Source organism: Sciurus vulgaris, assembly GCF_902686455.1.
Source record: "Sciurus vulgaris genome assembly, chromosome: 3".
Classification (NCBI taxonomy): Eukaryota; Metazoa; Chordata; class Mammalia; order Rodentia; family Sciuridae; genus Sciurus; species Sciurus vulgaris.
Genome location: NC_136463.1, coordinates 16,702,635 through 16,718,021, shown reverse-complemented (window position 1 = coordinate 16,718,021; position 15,387 = coordinate 16,702,635). Strand labels below are relative to the sequence as shown.

At 34.6% G+C, this 15,387-nt stretch overlaps 1 protein-coding gene across 1 annotated transcript in view; it reads left to right on the top strand.

Moving 5' to 3' along the window:
- EFCAB3 (EF-hand calcium binding domain 3) overlaps positions 1-15,387 on the top strand; it is a 483,726-nt gene that overhangs the window by 319,622 nt on the left and 148,717 nt on the right. The window contains exons 74-76 of the mRNA XM_079134930.1: positions 9,081-9,185; positions 9,727-9,780; positions 10,359-10,463. Of these exons, the coding sequence (XP_078991056.1) occupies positions 9,081-9,185; positions 9,727-9,780; positions 10,359-10,463 (264 nt within the window). The remainder of the gene's footprint in view (positions 1-9,080; positions 9,186-9,726; positions 9,781-10,358; positions 10,464-15,387) is intronic.

The window sequence follows — 15,387 nt, the reverse complement described above, 5'->3', positions numbered from 1 at the left end:
AAGGAGTTCAGGATGTACATAATTAAAATGATCAGGGAAGCAAACAAGGAGATGAAAGAGCAAATGCAGGCACTGAATGATGAGATGAAAGAGCAAATGCAGGGATTGAATGATCGCACCAATCGACAGTTAAAAGAGCAAATACAGGAAGCAAAAGATCATTTCAATAAAGAGTTAGAGATATTGAAAAAAAAAACAAACAGAAATCCTTGAAATGAAGGAAACAATAAACCAAATTAAGAACTCCATAGAAACATATCCAATAGGATAGAACACCTGGAAGACAGAATCTCAGACATTGAAGACAAAATATTTAACCTTGAAAACAAAGTTGAACAAATAGAGAAGATGGTAAGAAAACATGAACAGAATCTCCAAGAATTATGGGATATCATGAAAAGGCCAAATTTAAGAATTATTGGGATTGAGGAAGGCTTAGAGAAACAAACCAAAGGAATGAACAATTTATTCAATGAAATAATATCAGAAAATTTCCCAAATCTGAAGAATGAAATGGAAAATCAAGTTCAAGAGGCTTATAGGACTCCAAATACACAAAATTACAACAGACCCACACCAAGGCACATAATAATGAAAATACCTAACATACAAAATAAAGACAGAATTTTAAAGGCTGTGAGAGAAAAGAACCAAATTACAGTCAGGGGGAAACCAATACGGTTATCAGCAGATTTTTCAATCCAGACCCTAAAAGCTAGAAGGGCCTGGAACAACATTTCTCAAGCCCTGAGAGAAAATGGATGCCAACCAAGAATCTTATACCCAGCAAAACATACCTTCAAATTTGACGATGAAATAAAATCCTTCCATGATAAACAAAAGCTAAAGGAATTTACAAAAACAAAGCCAGCATTGTAGGACATTCTCAACAAAATATTCCATGAGGAAGAGATGAAAAACAAAGAAGCAAATCAGCAAAGGTAGGAATTATCTTAAAGGATTTGTCAAATAAAGGAGGAACCAAGTCATGTCAAATAAATAAATAAATAAATAAATAAATAAATAAATAAATAAATAAATAAATAAATAAAATTTAAAAATGAACCAAATGACCGGGAATAAAATCATATCTCAATAATAAACCTGAATGTTAATGGCCTGAACTCATCAATCAAAAGACATAGACTGGCAGATTGGATTAAAAAGAAAGATCGAACAATACACTGCTTGCAAGAGACTCATCTCATAGAAAGAGTTACCCATAGGCTAAGGTGAAAGGATGGGGAAAAACATACCATGCACATGGACTCAGCAAAAAAGCTGGAGTATCAAGCCAAAGTTAGTCAGAAGGGATAAAGAAGGACATTACATACTGCTTAAGGGAAGCATAAATCAGCAAGACATAACAATCATAAACATCTATGCCCCAAACAGTGGCTCACCCATGTATGTCAAACAAATCCTTCTCAATTTCAGAAATCAAATAGACCATAACACAATAATACTAGGTGATTTTAACACGCCTCTCTCACCACTGGACAGATCTTCCAGACAAAAATTGAATAAAGAAACCATAGATCTCAATAACACAATCAATAATTTAGACTTAACAGACATTTATAGAATATACCATCCAACCAAGAGCGAATACACTTTCTTCTCAGCAGCACATGGATCCTTCTCTAAAATAGACCATATATTATGCCACAAAGCTAATGTTAGCAAATACAAGAAGATAGAGACACTACTTTGCATTCTATCAGATCATAATGGATTAAAGTTAGAAATAAATAAAAGAGTAAAAAAACTGAAACTACTCCAACACCTGGAGATTAAACAATATGCTCTTATATGATGAATGGATAACAGAAGATATTAGGAAGGAAATTAAAAAATGCTTAGAGGTAAATGAGAACAAAGAAGCATCATATCAAAATCTCTGGGACACTATGAAAGCAGTACTTAGAGGGAAATTTATTTCATGGACCGCATTTAATAAAAGAAGTAAAACTCAACAAATAAACGACCTAACACTACAGCTCAAAGCCCTAGAAAAAGAAGAACAGACCAACACCAAAAGTAGTAGAAGACAGGACATAGTTAAACTCAGAGCTGAAATCAACGAAATTGAAACAAAAGAAACAATACAAAAAATTGACAAAATAAGTAGTTGGTTCTTCGAAAAAATGAACAAAATTGATAAACCTTTAGCCACACTGACAAAGAGAAGATGAGAGAAAACCCAAATCACTAAAATTCGGAATGAACAAGGAAATATCACAACAGACATGATTGAAATACAAAACATAATTAGAAGCTATTTTGAAAATCTATACTCCAACAAAATAGAAAATTTAGAAGACATCAACAGGTTTCTAGAGACATATGAATTGCCTAAACTGAATGAGGAGGACATACACAATTTAAATAGACCAATTTCAAGTAATGAAATAGCAGAAGTCATCAAAAGCCTACCAACAAAGAAAAGTTCAGGACCAGATGGGTTCTCAGCCGAGTTCTACAAAACCTTTAAAGAAGAGCTCATTCCAATACTTCTCAAAGTATTCCATAAAATAGAAGAGGAGGGAACCCTCCCAAACTCATTAATGAAGCCAATATCACCCTGATACCTAAACCAGACAGAGACACATCGAGGAAAGAAAATTTCAGACCAATATCCTTAATGAACATCGACGCAAAAATTCTCAACAAAATTTTAGCAAATCGCATACAAAAATATGTTTAAAAGATATTGCACCACGATCAAGTGGGTTTCATCCCAGGGATGCAAGGTTGGTTCAACATCCAGAAATCAATAAATGTAATTCAGCATATCCATAGACTTAAAGTCAAGAATCACATGATTATTTCAAGAGATGCAGAAAAAGCATTTGATAAAATACGGCATCCATTCATGCTCAAAACACTAGAAAAAATAGGGATAGTGGGAACATTCCTTAACATTGTAAAGGCCATTTATGCTAAGCCCATGGCTAATATCATTCTAAATGGTGAAAAACTGAAAGCATTCCCCCTAAAAACTGGAACAAGGCAGGGATGCCCTCTTTCACCACTTCTATTCAATATCGTCCTTGAAACTCTAACCAGAGCAATTAGACAGACCAAAGAAATTAAAGGGATATGAATTGGAAAAGAAGAACTCAAACTATCCCTGTTCACTGATGACATGATTATATATTTAGAGGAACCTGGAAATTCCACCAGAAAACTTTTAGAACTCATAAGTGAATTCAGTAAAGTAGTGGGATATAAGATCAATGCACATAAATCTAATGCATTTTTATACATAAGTGACGAATCTTCAGAAAGAGAAATTAGGAAAACTACCCCATTCACAATAGCCTTGAAAAAAATAAAATACTTGGGAATCAATCTCACAAAAGAGGTGAAAGACCTCTACAATGAGAACTACAGAACACTAAAGAAAGAAATTAAAGAAAACCTTAGAAGATGGAAAGATCTCCCATGTTCTTGGATAGGAACAATTAATGTTGTCAAAATGGCCATACTACCTAAAGTGCTATACAGATTCAATGCAATTCCAATTAAAATCCCAATGACGTACCTTACAGAAATAGAGCAAGCAATGATGAAATTCATATGGAAGAATAAGAAACCCAGAATAGCTAAAGCAATCCTTAGCAGGCAGAACGAAGCAGGGGGTATCGCAATACCAGATCTTCAACTCTACTACAAAGCAATAGTAACAAAAACGGCATGGTATTGGTACCAAAATAGACAGGTAGACCAATGGTACAGAATAGAGGACATGGACACAAACCCAAATAAATACAATTTTCTCATACTAGACAAAGGGGCCAAAAATATGCAATGGAGAAAAGATAGCCTCTTCAACAAATGGTGCTGGGAGAATTGGAAATCCATATGCAACAGAATGAAACTAAACCCATATCTCTCACCATGCACGAAACTCAACTCAAAATGGATCAAGGACCTCGGAATCAGACCAGAGACCCTGCAGATTATAGAAGAAAAAGTAGGTCCAGATCTTCAACATGTCGACTTAGGACCAGACTTCCTCAACAGGACTCTCATAGCACAAGAAATAAAAGCAAAAATCAATAACTGGGATAGATTCAAACTAAAAAGCTTTCTCTCAGCAAAGGAAACTATCAGCAATGCGAAGAAAGAGCCTACAGAGTGGGAGAACATCTTTGCCAATCATACTTCAGATAGAGCACTAATCTCCAGAATCTATAAAGAACTCAAAAAACTCTACACCAAGAATGCAAATAATCCAGTCGATAAATGGGCTAAGGAAATGAATAGACACTTCACAGAAGAAGATGTAGAAGCAATCAACAGATATATGAAAAAATGTTCAACATCTCTAGTAATAAGAGAAATGCAAATCAAAACTACCCTAAGATTCCATGTCACCCCAATTAGAATGGCGATTATGAAGAATACAAGCAACAACAAGTGTTGGGGAGGATGTGGGGAGAAAGGTACACTCATACATTGCTAGTGGGGTTGCAAATTAGTGCAGCCACTCTTGGAAAGCAGTGTGGAGATTCCTTAGAAAACTTGGAATGGAACCACCATTTGACCCAGCTATCCCACTCCTCGGCCTATACCCAAAGGACTTAAAATCAGCATACTACAGAGATACAGCCACATCAATGTTCATAGTTGCTCAATTCACAATAGCCAGATTGTGGAAGCAACCTAGATGTCCTTCAATTGATGAATGGATAAAGAAACTGTGAGATATATATATATATATATATATATATATATATATATATATATATGAATATTACTCAGCCATAAAGAATGATAAAATTATGGCATTTGCAGGCAAATGGATGAAATTGGAGAATAGCATGCTAAGTGAGATAAGCCAATCTCAAAATACTAAAGGATGAATGATATCGCTAATAAGTAGATGATGACACATAATGGGGGGTGGGAGGGGTTAGTGTTAGGGTTAGAGTTAGGGTCAGGTAGGGTGGAAAGAATGGAGGAAGGAAGGACTGTATAGAGGGAAAAGAGGGGTGGGAGGGGTGGGGGGAAGGGAAAAATAACAGAATGAATCAAACAACATTACCCTATGAAAATTTATGATTACCCAATGGTATGCTTTTACGCCATGTACAAACAGAGAAACAACGTGTATCCCATTTGTTTACAATTAAAAAAAAAGAAGGGACTGGAACACATTATGGAATCATGATCTGTTATCTTATCAGCCTTCAAAGAAAACTAGTGCAAATAAAGACAAGTCTACCTTAAATCTTTGTGTGTGTGTGTGTGGTGCTGGGGATTGAACCCAGGGCCTTGTGCTTGCAAGGCAAGCACTCTACCAACTGAGCTACCCCCAGCCCTTACCTTAAATTTAAGTTGTCTTAAGTTGTATTTTCTTTTAGCACAGATATGCATTTCACCTGTAGTGTGAATCCAAGTATAAATATGAAGAATAAACAATGGTGCTAATTTCCCCCTCCTTATTTGACCAAAATAAAATTCAAGTTGTTCCGTCATTTGTCTAGAGAATTTTACCTGGTTTATTGCATTTGATGGGGCATGGACTCTATTATGATTTAGGTTAGTTAAAGTAACATACAAATTGTTACAATAATCTTGAATAAAATAATTCCTGTAGATGGTACTGGTTATATCTAGAAATCTGTTCATGTAGTTATTATGTATTTTCCCAGAAAACTTCCTATCCCCTTGGCCTTTTTGTAAGGTGACAAAACCTGCTGAGGCTATTGGAAAGTCATGCATTTAGAATTATCTAAGTTCTAGCCCCACAGAACATAGCTAGTAATTTTTTAATTGGTTTGCTACTAAAAAACTGTTATAGAATTGTCTCCTAACTGTAGTAAAGCAAGGAAGATTATGAAAACCTAAATCACAAGCATATGATATAAATCAATAAAAAGGAAAAAGTATGACCATAAAAAGATAAAACTAGCCAGGCATGGTGGTGCACACCTATAATCCCATCTGCTTAGAGGCTGAGGCAGGAGGATCACAAGTTCAAGACCAGCCTCAGTAACCTAGTGAGACCCTATCTCAAAAAATAAATAAAAAGGGCTGACGATGTAGCTCAATAAATAATACTGTGCTTGTCTTGCATGTATGAGGCCCTGGGTTCAATCCCCAGTACTGCAAAAGATAAAAATATGTGAAGAATATATGAAACACTGACAATCAGCATTTTCTTATGTTGGTGGGCTTGAGTGGAAGCTCTCTACTTCATGAAGTTTTTTACTTGATCAAGGGCCATGGATCTTGGGTCAGCTGGTGACTTGCAAGTACCGCTTTTACTATAGATTGAATTTTTATCCCCCTAAAATTCATATTGGATTCCTAATCTTCAATGTGATAGTATTAGGAAGTGGGACTCATAGTAGGTCCTTAGGTTATGAGGGCAGTACGCTAATGAATGTATTAGTGCACAGTAAGTTGTAAAAAGTTTGAGGGGAAACAAACTTTCCCAAAGTAGTGGAAGTTTCTAACGATACTCAGTCTTTTGGTAAGGGCCAACTTACTCTAGGATCATTATAAAAACACTCTATTCTCTCTGGCACATATCTACAAATTTTATAGGTAAGGATCTACTTTTAACTTGGAAACCCTCTGAGGGAATTTTCTTGTTTAGGGAATCAGAAGATTCAGATAGAGCAGGAATGTTAGTGAGTAGTGTCAATAAAACTGAGAGAGAGAACAATGAAAAGTGGGTAGGTTTCACAAACTTATGGAGACTCTTTTGGAGATTGCATTTTGTTCTGAGATAATCACATATACCAATTAAATAATGTGACTGTTTTGGAGTTTGTCCCTAATTTCTAGAGATCCTCTTACATGTATTAATTTTTTTAATTTGCACATGTGAAAAATGTCCCATGATAGCCATTATTTTTCTAGGTTAAAAAAAATGGCCCCTTGGATTGATCTCCAGTTCCAAAAACAAAAACAAACAAACAAACAAAGGCACTATTAAGATAAATACAAGAGCCAGAACAAAACCATGTTGAACAAGAAGAAAGCCACTGAAGTCAGTAAAACGCGCATGTCTATTGATGACAATTAATTGGGTTCCATCATTAGTCCATTTCAAGTTAATTTCTGTTATTTGGTGTAAGGATCTAATTTCATTTTGTGTATGTGTATAAATATAGGCAATTTTTCAAAACTGTTTGTTGGAAAGACTAATTTCCCCATTTTTTGTTCTTGGCACTTTTGCTGAAAATCAGTTGACCGTAAATGTGTGGATTTATTTCTGGGCTTTGTATTCTGTTCCATTAATCAGTGTATCTGTTTTTATGCCAGTAGCACAGCTTTCTTGTAGATTTTCAAATTTTGTGATGTGATACCTTTTCTTTTCTCTCAAGTTTGCTTTGGCTATCCTTGATCTTTTGTACTTCTGTATGATTTGTCCAGTCTATTTTCTGTTAGTGTAATTGAATAGTGCAGACTGGTGATTTATAAAGAAGAGAAGTTATTTGGCTCATGGTTCTGGAGACTGGGAAGTCTAAAGGCCTGGCACTGGCATCTGTCGTTGGCTTTCTTAATGCATCATGAGGATGTCACTTGGCCAGATATAACAGGAGTGCCAGCTCAGGTCTCTCTTCCTCTCCTTATAAAACCACTAATGTTATCATGAGATTCCACTCTCTAATTTAATTACACCCCAAAGTCTTCACTTACAAATACCATTAACATATGAATTTGTGGATTGAATTCCCAACATATGAAATTTTAGGGGACACATTCAAACCCAACATAATTCCATATTATTTTCCTATTTTGTGAAAAATGTCATTGGAATTCTGATAAGGATTGCATTGAATCTGAAGAGCACTTGGGTAGTGTGGACATTTTAACAGTACTAATTCTTCCAGTCCATGAACACAAGGTATCGTTCCATTTATTTGCGTCATCTTCAATTTCTTTCACCAATGTTTTCTAGTTTTCAGTATATAGGTCTTTCACCTCCTTGGTTAAATTTACTCATTTTTTAAAATTTTGGTAACTATCGTAAGCATGATTGTGTTTGTGATTTCCTTTTAGGATAGTTCATTGTACATGTAGTGAGCCATTACTGATTTTTGTGTGATTTTTATGTTGATTTTTGTATCTTGCAACTTTGCTGAATTCATTTGTTAATTCTGATGAGTTTATTTTGTTTTTGGTGAAGTCTTTAGGATATCCTTTATATGTCATCTGCAAGCAGAGAAAATTTAAGTTCGTCCTTCCAAACTTGGAAACATTTTTATTTCTTTCTTGCCTAATTATTCTTACTTGGACTTTCAATACTATGTTAAATAAAAGTGACAAGTATGAGCATCCCTATCTTGGCCCATATTTTAGAGGAAAAGTTTCAACTTTTCATCAATAAATATAACATTAGCTATGTGTTTGTCATTTCAGCCTTATTGTGTTGAGGTTCTTTGCCTCTATACCTAATTTTTTGAGAATTTCTATCGTGAAAGACTATTGAATTTTATTAAGTGATTTTTCTGCATCCATTGAAATATGCGCTTTGTCCTTCGTTCCTTCAATCTATCAGTATGACGTATCATATATTGTTTTATGTATGTGTATGGACCATTACATTTTTCAGAGAAAAATCCTGTTTGATCATGGTAAATAATCATTGTGCTTTTAACTTGGTTTGATGGTGTTTGGTTGAAGATTTTTTTATCTGTTCATCAGAGATATTGGTTTATAGTATTTTCCTTTTCTTGTCAGATTTGTTATTAATGAAATACTAGCTGAGTTTTTCTTTTAAACATACTATCAAAGCATTTGCTGTATTTTATACACATTGTATTACTTAATGATTACCTAATAAATATATGACATAATATACATATCTTTTTAGATGAAATTAATGTACCTTCTATGGTACAGCTCCAAACATATTTCAAAACTATCAGAAGAAACACTTGAATTTCTATTTTGTAAAGAAAGGAACTAAATTATATTTTATTTTATTGTTACCTATTTACTTAATTAATTAAGGCGATTACAAAGTTGAACTTTGTTTGTTGTACAATTAATAAAAGAAATCATTTTTGTGTTCCTCTCACATTCTCTTTTGTCACCGTTTGTGTTTTCTATAGGAGAGGAGATAGATATCAATGATCTAGAAAATGCCTTGAAAAACATGCAAGTGGAGTTCACAGATGAGGAATATTCACATTTAATAAAAACTCTACCATTCGATGGTAAGTGTTTATGTGTCCTTCAAAGAACTTTAGAGTACTTGATAGTGATATTTTCTTCTAAAATGGTACCAATTGTTACCAGGGTTTTTCTAAATCATTTTGAAAACCCCTAGAATTACTATATTTTCACCAAAGAAAATCTAGGTCATTTATTTTTTATGATGGCAAACAGTAACAGTTTCACTCATTCCTGTCAGTAAGGCCTATGTATTGTTATCCTTGGTTGCATTAACTTGTCTCAAAGTACAAGAAGAATATAAAAAGAAAAGAGTAAGGGGTGTAAGAAAAAGATAAAAATAAACCAAAGGGGATACATTATTTTTGAATTTTTTTAAGTCAATAATCATTATCTTTTGTTCAAGAATGTTTGTCTTTCTTCAAACAAACTTCATTACTAATCAAAAACCAGCTAAATAAATTCAGAGAAAATTGTTAAAAAGTCTATCTTTTTGAAATGATGGGTTTAGAAAAATTGTAAAATTTTTATTCTGCAAGCAAATCTCTCTCTTATTGTTGACCTGAATTATGTCATTTCTTATAGCTGCAGGAAAGGTGTATAAAAAGAGGTTGCTGGACAGTTTGAAGACTCTTAAAAGTGAGTGCAAAATATGATGAGAAAACAGATAAGTATGAGGTTTTCTCCTGTTTTTTATTTATATGAATGCATTTTTGTTAAATTAAAATCTCATATGTTTATTTTCCCAACATGGATAAATATGCTGGATATATTATAACATACTTTCCTGGAAAATTACCCAACCCCCTTTGGAACTTATAGTATGTTGATATGAATACAAGTTATGGTTAGAGAATTAACCATTAATTTTTTTTTTTTTTTTTGGTACCCCGGATTGGACCCAGAGGTGTATAACCACTGAGCAACATCCCCAGCCCTTTTTAAACATTTTTTTAGAGACAGGGTCTTGCTAATTTGCTAAGGGCCTCACGAAGTTACTGAGGTTGGCTTTGATTTCATGATCCTCCTGTCTCGGCCTCCCACTCCATGCCCACCTCTACATCTGATTTCAATGATGACTATCCATTACCCTCAACTAGGTCTTCCAGGATCTTATATCTTCATGATTTAAAGTGAAAACCAAAGCACACACGAATTTAATAAGAAAATTTTTCGCATTTTGGTGTCTTTTTTAATGATGCTTCTTCTCTTCAAAGGAGGAAAAGTTGATGCAAATAACCTGAACACATTTCTGGAAAATGTTGGGGTTGAACTGTCACATAAAGAACTTGAAGATTTTTCAAAAAACCTACCAGTTGATGGTGAGCATTATGCACTAAAATATATTTCTGATAGCTTAGGTTTGAATAGCATTCACTTGGTAATAGGACAATCTGAATATTTTGTAGCAAAATGAAAACAAACATATCCGGGGCTATGGTAGTAGCCCAGTGGTAAAGCACTTGCCTACCATGTGTGAGGCCCTGGGTTCCATTCTTAAAAATAAATAAATAAAAGTATTGTTTCCATCTACAACTAAAATAATTTTATTTATTTATTTATTTATTTATTTATATTATCGTAAACAAGTGGGATACATGTTGTTTCTCTGTACATGGAGTACGGCATACCACTTGTGTAATCATAAATTTACATAGGGTAATGTTGTTCCATTCATTCTGTTATTTTTTCCCTTCCCCGCCCCACTACTGCCACCCCTCTTTTCCCTCTATACAGTCCTTCCTTCCTCCATTCTTGCCCCTCTCCTTAACCCTAATCCTAACCCTAATCCTAACACTAACCCGTCCCACCCCCCATTATGTATCATCATCCGCTTATCAGCGAGATCATTCGTCCTTTGGTTTTTTGAGACTGGCTTATCTTAGCATGATATTCTCCAATTTCATCCATTTGCCTGCAAATGCCATAATTTTATCATTCTTTATGGCTGAGTAATATTTCATTATATATATCTATATCTATATATATATAGATATATATATATAGATATATATATCACAGTTTCTTTATCCATTCATCAATTGAAGGGCATCTAGGTTGGTTCCACAATCTGGCTATGGTGAATTGAGCAGCAATGAACATTGATGTGGCTGCATCTCTGTAGTATGCTGACTTTAAGTCCTTTGGGTATAGGCCAAGGAGTGGGATAGCTGGGTCAAATGGTGGTTCCATTCCAAGCTTTCTGAAATATCTCCATACTGCTTTCCAGAGTGGCTGCACTAATTTGCAACCCCACCAGCAATGTATGAGTGTACCTTTTTCCCCACATCCTCACCAACACCTATTGTTGCTTGTGTTCTTGATAATCGCCATTCTAATTGGGGTGAGATGAAATCTTAGGGTAGTTTTGATTTGCATTTCTCTTATTACTAGAAATGTTGAACATTTTTTCATATATCTGTTGATTGCTTGTACATCTTCTTCTGTGAAGTGTGTGTTCATTTCCTTAGCCGATTTGTTGATTGGATTGTTTGTATTCTTGGTGTAGAGTTTTTTGAGTTCTTTATAGATTCTGGAAATTAGCGCTCTATCTGAAGTATGAGTGGCAAAGATATTCTCCCACTCTGTAGGCTCTCTCTTCACATTACTGATAGTTTCCTTTGCTGAGAGAAAGCTTTTTAGTTTGAATCTATCCCAATGGTTGATTCTAGCTTTTATTTCTTGTGCTATGGGAGTCCTGCTAAGGAAGTCTGATCCTAAGCCAACAAGTTGAAGGTTTGGACCTACTTTTTCTTGTATAAGATGCAGGGTCTCTGGTCTGATTCCGAGGTCCTTGATCCATTGTGAGATGAGTTTTGTGCAGGGTGAGAGATAGGGATTTAGTTTCATTCTGTTGCATATGGGTTTCCAGTTTTCCCAGCACCATTTGTTGAAGAGGCTATCTTTTCTCCATTGCATATTTTTGGCCCCTTTGTCTAGTATGAGAAAATTGTATTTATTTGGGTTTGTGTCCATGTCCTCTATTCTGTACCATTGATCTACCTTTCTATTTTGGTACCAATACCATGCCGTTTTTGTTACTATTGCTTTGTACTAGAGTTGAAGATCTGGTATTGCGATACCCCCTGCTTCGTTCTGCCTGCTAAGGATTGCTTTAGCTATTCTGGGTTTCTTATTCTTCCATATGAATTTCATCATTGCTTGCTCTATTTCTGTAAGGTACGTCATTGGGATTTTAATTGGAATTGCATTGAATCTGTATAGCACTTTTGGTAGTATGGCCATTTTGACAACATTAATTGTTCCTATCCAAGAACATGGGAGATCTTTCCATCTTCTAAGGTGTTCTTTAATTTCTTTCTTTAGTGTTCTGTAGTTCTCATTGTAGAGGTCTTTCACCTCTTTTGTGAGATTGATTCCCAAGTATTTTTTTTTTAATGCTATTGTGAATGGGGTAGTTTTTCTAATTTCTCTTTCTGAAGATTCATCACTTATGTATAAAAATGCATTGGATTTATGAGCATTGATCTTGTAACCTGCTACTTTACTGAATTCACTTTATGAATTCTAGAAGTTTTCTGGTGGAATTTCCAGGTTCCTCTAAATATATAATCATGTCATCAGCGAACAGGGATAGTTTGAGTTCTTCTTTTCCAATTCATATCCCTTTAATTTCTTTGGTTCGTCTAAAGGCTCTGGCTAGATTTCAAGGACAATGTTGAATAGAAGTGGTAAAAGAGGGCATCCTTGCCTTGTTCCAGTTTTTAGGGGGAATGCTTTCAGTTTTTCACCATTTAGAATGATATTGGCCATGGGCTTAGCATAGATGGCCTTTACAATGTTAAGGAATGTTCCCACTATCCCTATTTTTTCTAGTGTTTTAAGCATGAAGGGATGCTGTATTTTATCAAATGCTTTTTCTGCATCTATTGAAATAATCATGTGATTCTTAACTTTAAGTCTGTTGATATGGTGAATGACATTTATTGATTTCCGGATGTTGAACCAACCTTGCATCCCTGGGATGAAACCCACTTGATCATGGTGCACTATCTTTTTAATATATTTTTATATGCGATTTGCTAAAATTTTGTTGAGAATTTTTGCGTCGATGTTCATTAAGGATATTGGTCTGAAACTTTCTTTTCTCAATGTGTCTCTGTCTGGTTTAAGTATCAGGGTGATATTGGCTTCATAGAATGAGTTTGGGAGGGTTCCCTCCTCTTCTATTTCATGGAATACTTTGAGGAGTATTGGAATGAGCTCTTCTTTAAAGGTTTTGTAGAACTCGGCTGAGAACCCATCTGGTCCCGGATTTTTCTTTGTTGGTAGGCTTTTGATGACCTCTTCTATTTCATTGCTTGAAATTGATTTATTTAAGTTGTGTATATCCTCCTCGTTCAGTTTAGGTAATTCATATGTCTCTAGAAACTTGTTGATGTCTTCGAGGTTTTCTGTTTTGTTGAAGTATAGATTTTCAAAATAGCTTCTAATTATGCTTTGTATTTCACTTGTGTCTGTAGTGATATTTCCTTGTTCATTCTGAATTTTAGTAATTTGAGTTTTCTCTCTCTCTTTGTTAGTGTAGCTAAGGGTTTATCAATTTTGTTTATTTTTTCAAAGAACCAACTCTTTATTTTGTTAATTTTTCCAATTGTTTCTTTTGTTTCAATTTTGTTGATTTCGGCTCTGGTTCTAACTATTTCCTGTCTTCTACTACTTTTGGTGTTGGTCTGCTGTTCTTTTTCTAGGGCTTTGAGCTGTAGTTTTAAGTCATTTATTTGTTGATTTCTACTTCTTTTGTTGAGTTCACCCCATGAAATAAATCTTCCTCTAAGTACTGCTTTCATAGTGTCCCAGAGATTTTGATATGATGTGTCTTTGTTCTCGTTTACTTCTAAGAATTGTTTTATTTCCCCCCTTATGTCTTCTGTTATCCATTCATCATATAATAGCATATTATTTAATCTCCAGGTATTGGAGAAGTTTCTGTTTTTTATTCTGTCATTTATTTCTAATTTCAGTCCATTATGATCTGATAAATACAAGGTAGTATCTCTGTCTTCTTGTATTTGCTAACAGATTTGTGGCATAAAATATGGTCTATTTTAGAGAAGGATCCATGTGCTGCTAAGAAGATCCATGTGCTCTTGGTTGGATGGTATATTCTATATAAGTCGGTTAAGTCTAAATTGTTGATTGTGTTATTGAGATCTATGGTTTCTTTATTCAATTTTTGTTTGGACGATCTACCCAGCGGTGAGAGAGGTGTGTTAAAATCGCCTAGTATTATTGTGTTGTGGTCTATTTGATTTCTGGATTTGAGAAGGATTTGTTTGACATACATGGATGAGCCAATGTTCGGGGCATAGATATTTATGATTATTATGTCTTGCTGATTTATGCTTCCCTTAAGCGGTATGTAATGTCGTTCTTTATCCCTTCTGACTAACTTTGGCTTGAAGTCCACATTATCTGAAATGAGGATGGATACTCCAGCTTTTTTGTTGTGTCTGTGTGCATGGTATGTTTTTTCCCATCCTTTCACCTTTAGTCTGTGGGTATCTCTTTCTGTGAGATGAGTCTCTTGCAAGCAGCATATTGTTAAATTTTTCTTTTTAATCCAATCTGCCAGTCTTTGTCTTTTGATTGATGAGTTCAGGCCATTAACATTCACAGTTATTATTGTGATATGATTTGTATTCCCAGTCATTTGACTCATTTTTGTTTTTTGACATGATTTGGTTACTCCTTTATTTGGCTATTCCTTTAGGCTAGTTCCTCCCATTGCTGATTTTCATCGTTTTTTTTTTTTTTTTTTTTTCATCTCTTCCTCATCAAATATTTTGCTGAGAATATTCTGTAATGCCGGCTTTCTTTTTGTAAATTCCTTTAGCTTTTGTTTATCATGGAAGGGTCTTATTTTGTTGTCAAATCTGAAAGTAAGTTTTGTTGGGTATAAGATTCTTGGTTGGCATCCGTTTTCTTTTAGGGCTTGGTAAATATTGTTCCAGGTCCTTCTAGCTTTTAGGGTCTGGATTGAAAAATCTGCTGATATTCTTATTGGTTTCCCCCTGAGTGTAATTTGATTCTTTGCTCTCGCGGCCTTTAAAATTCTGTCTTTATTTTGAATGTTAGGTATTTTCATTATAATGTGCCTTGGTGTGGGTCTGTTGTAATTTTGTGTATTTGGAGTCCTATAAGCCTCTTGAACTTGATTTTCCAGTTCATTCTTCAGATTGGGGAAATTTTCTGATATTATTTCATTGAATAGATTGTTCATTC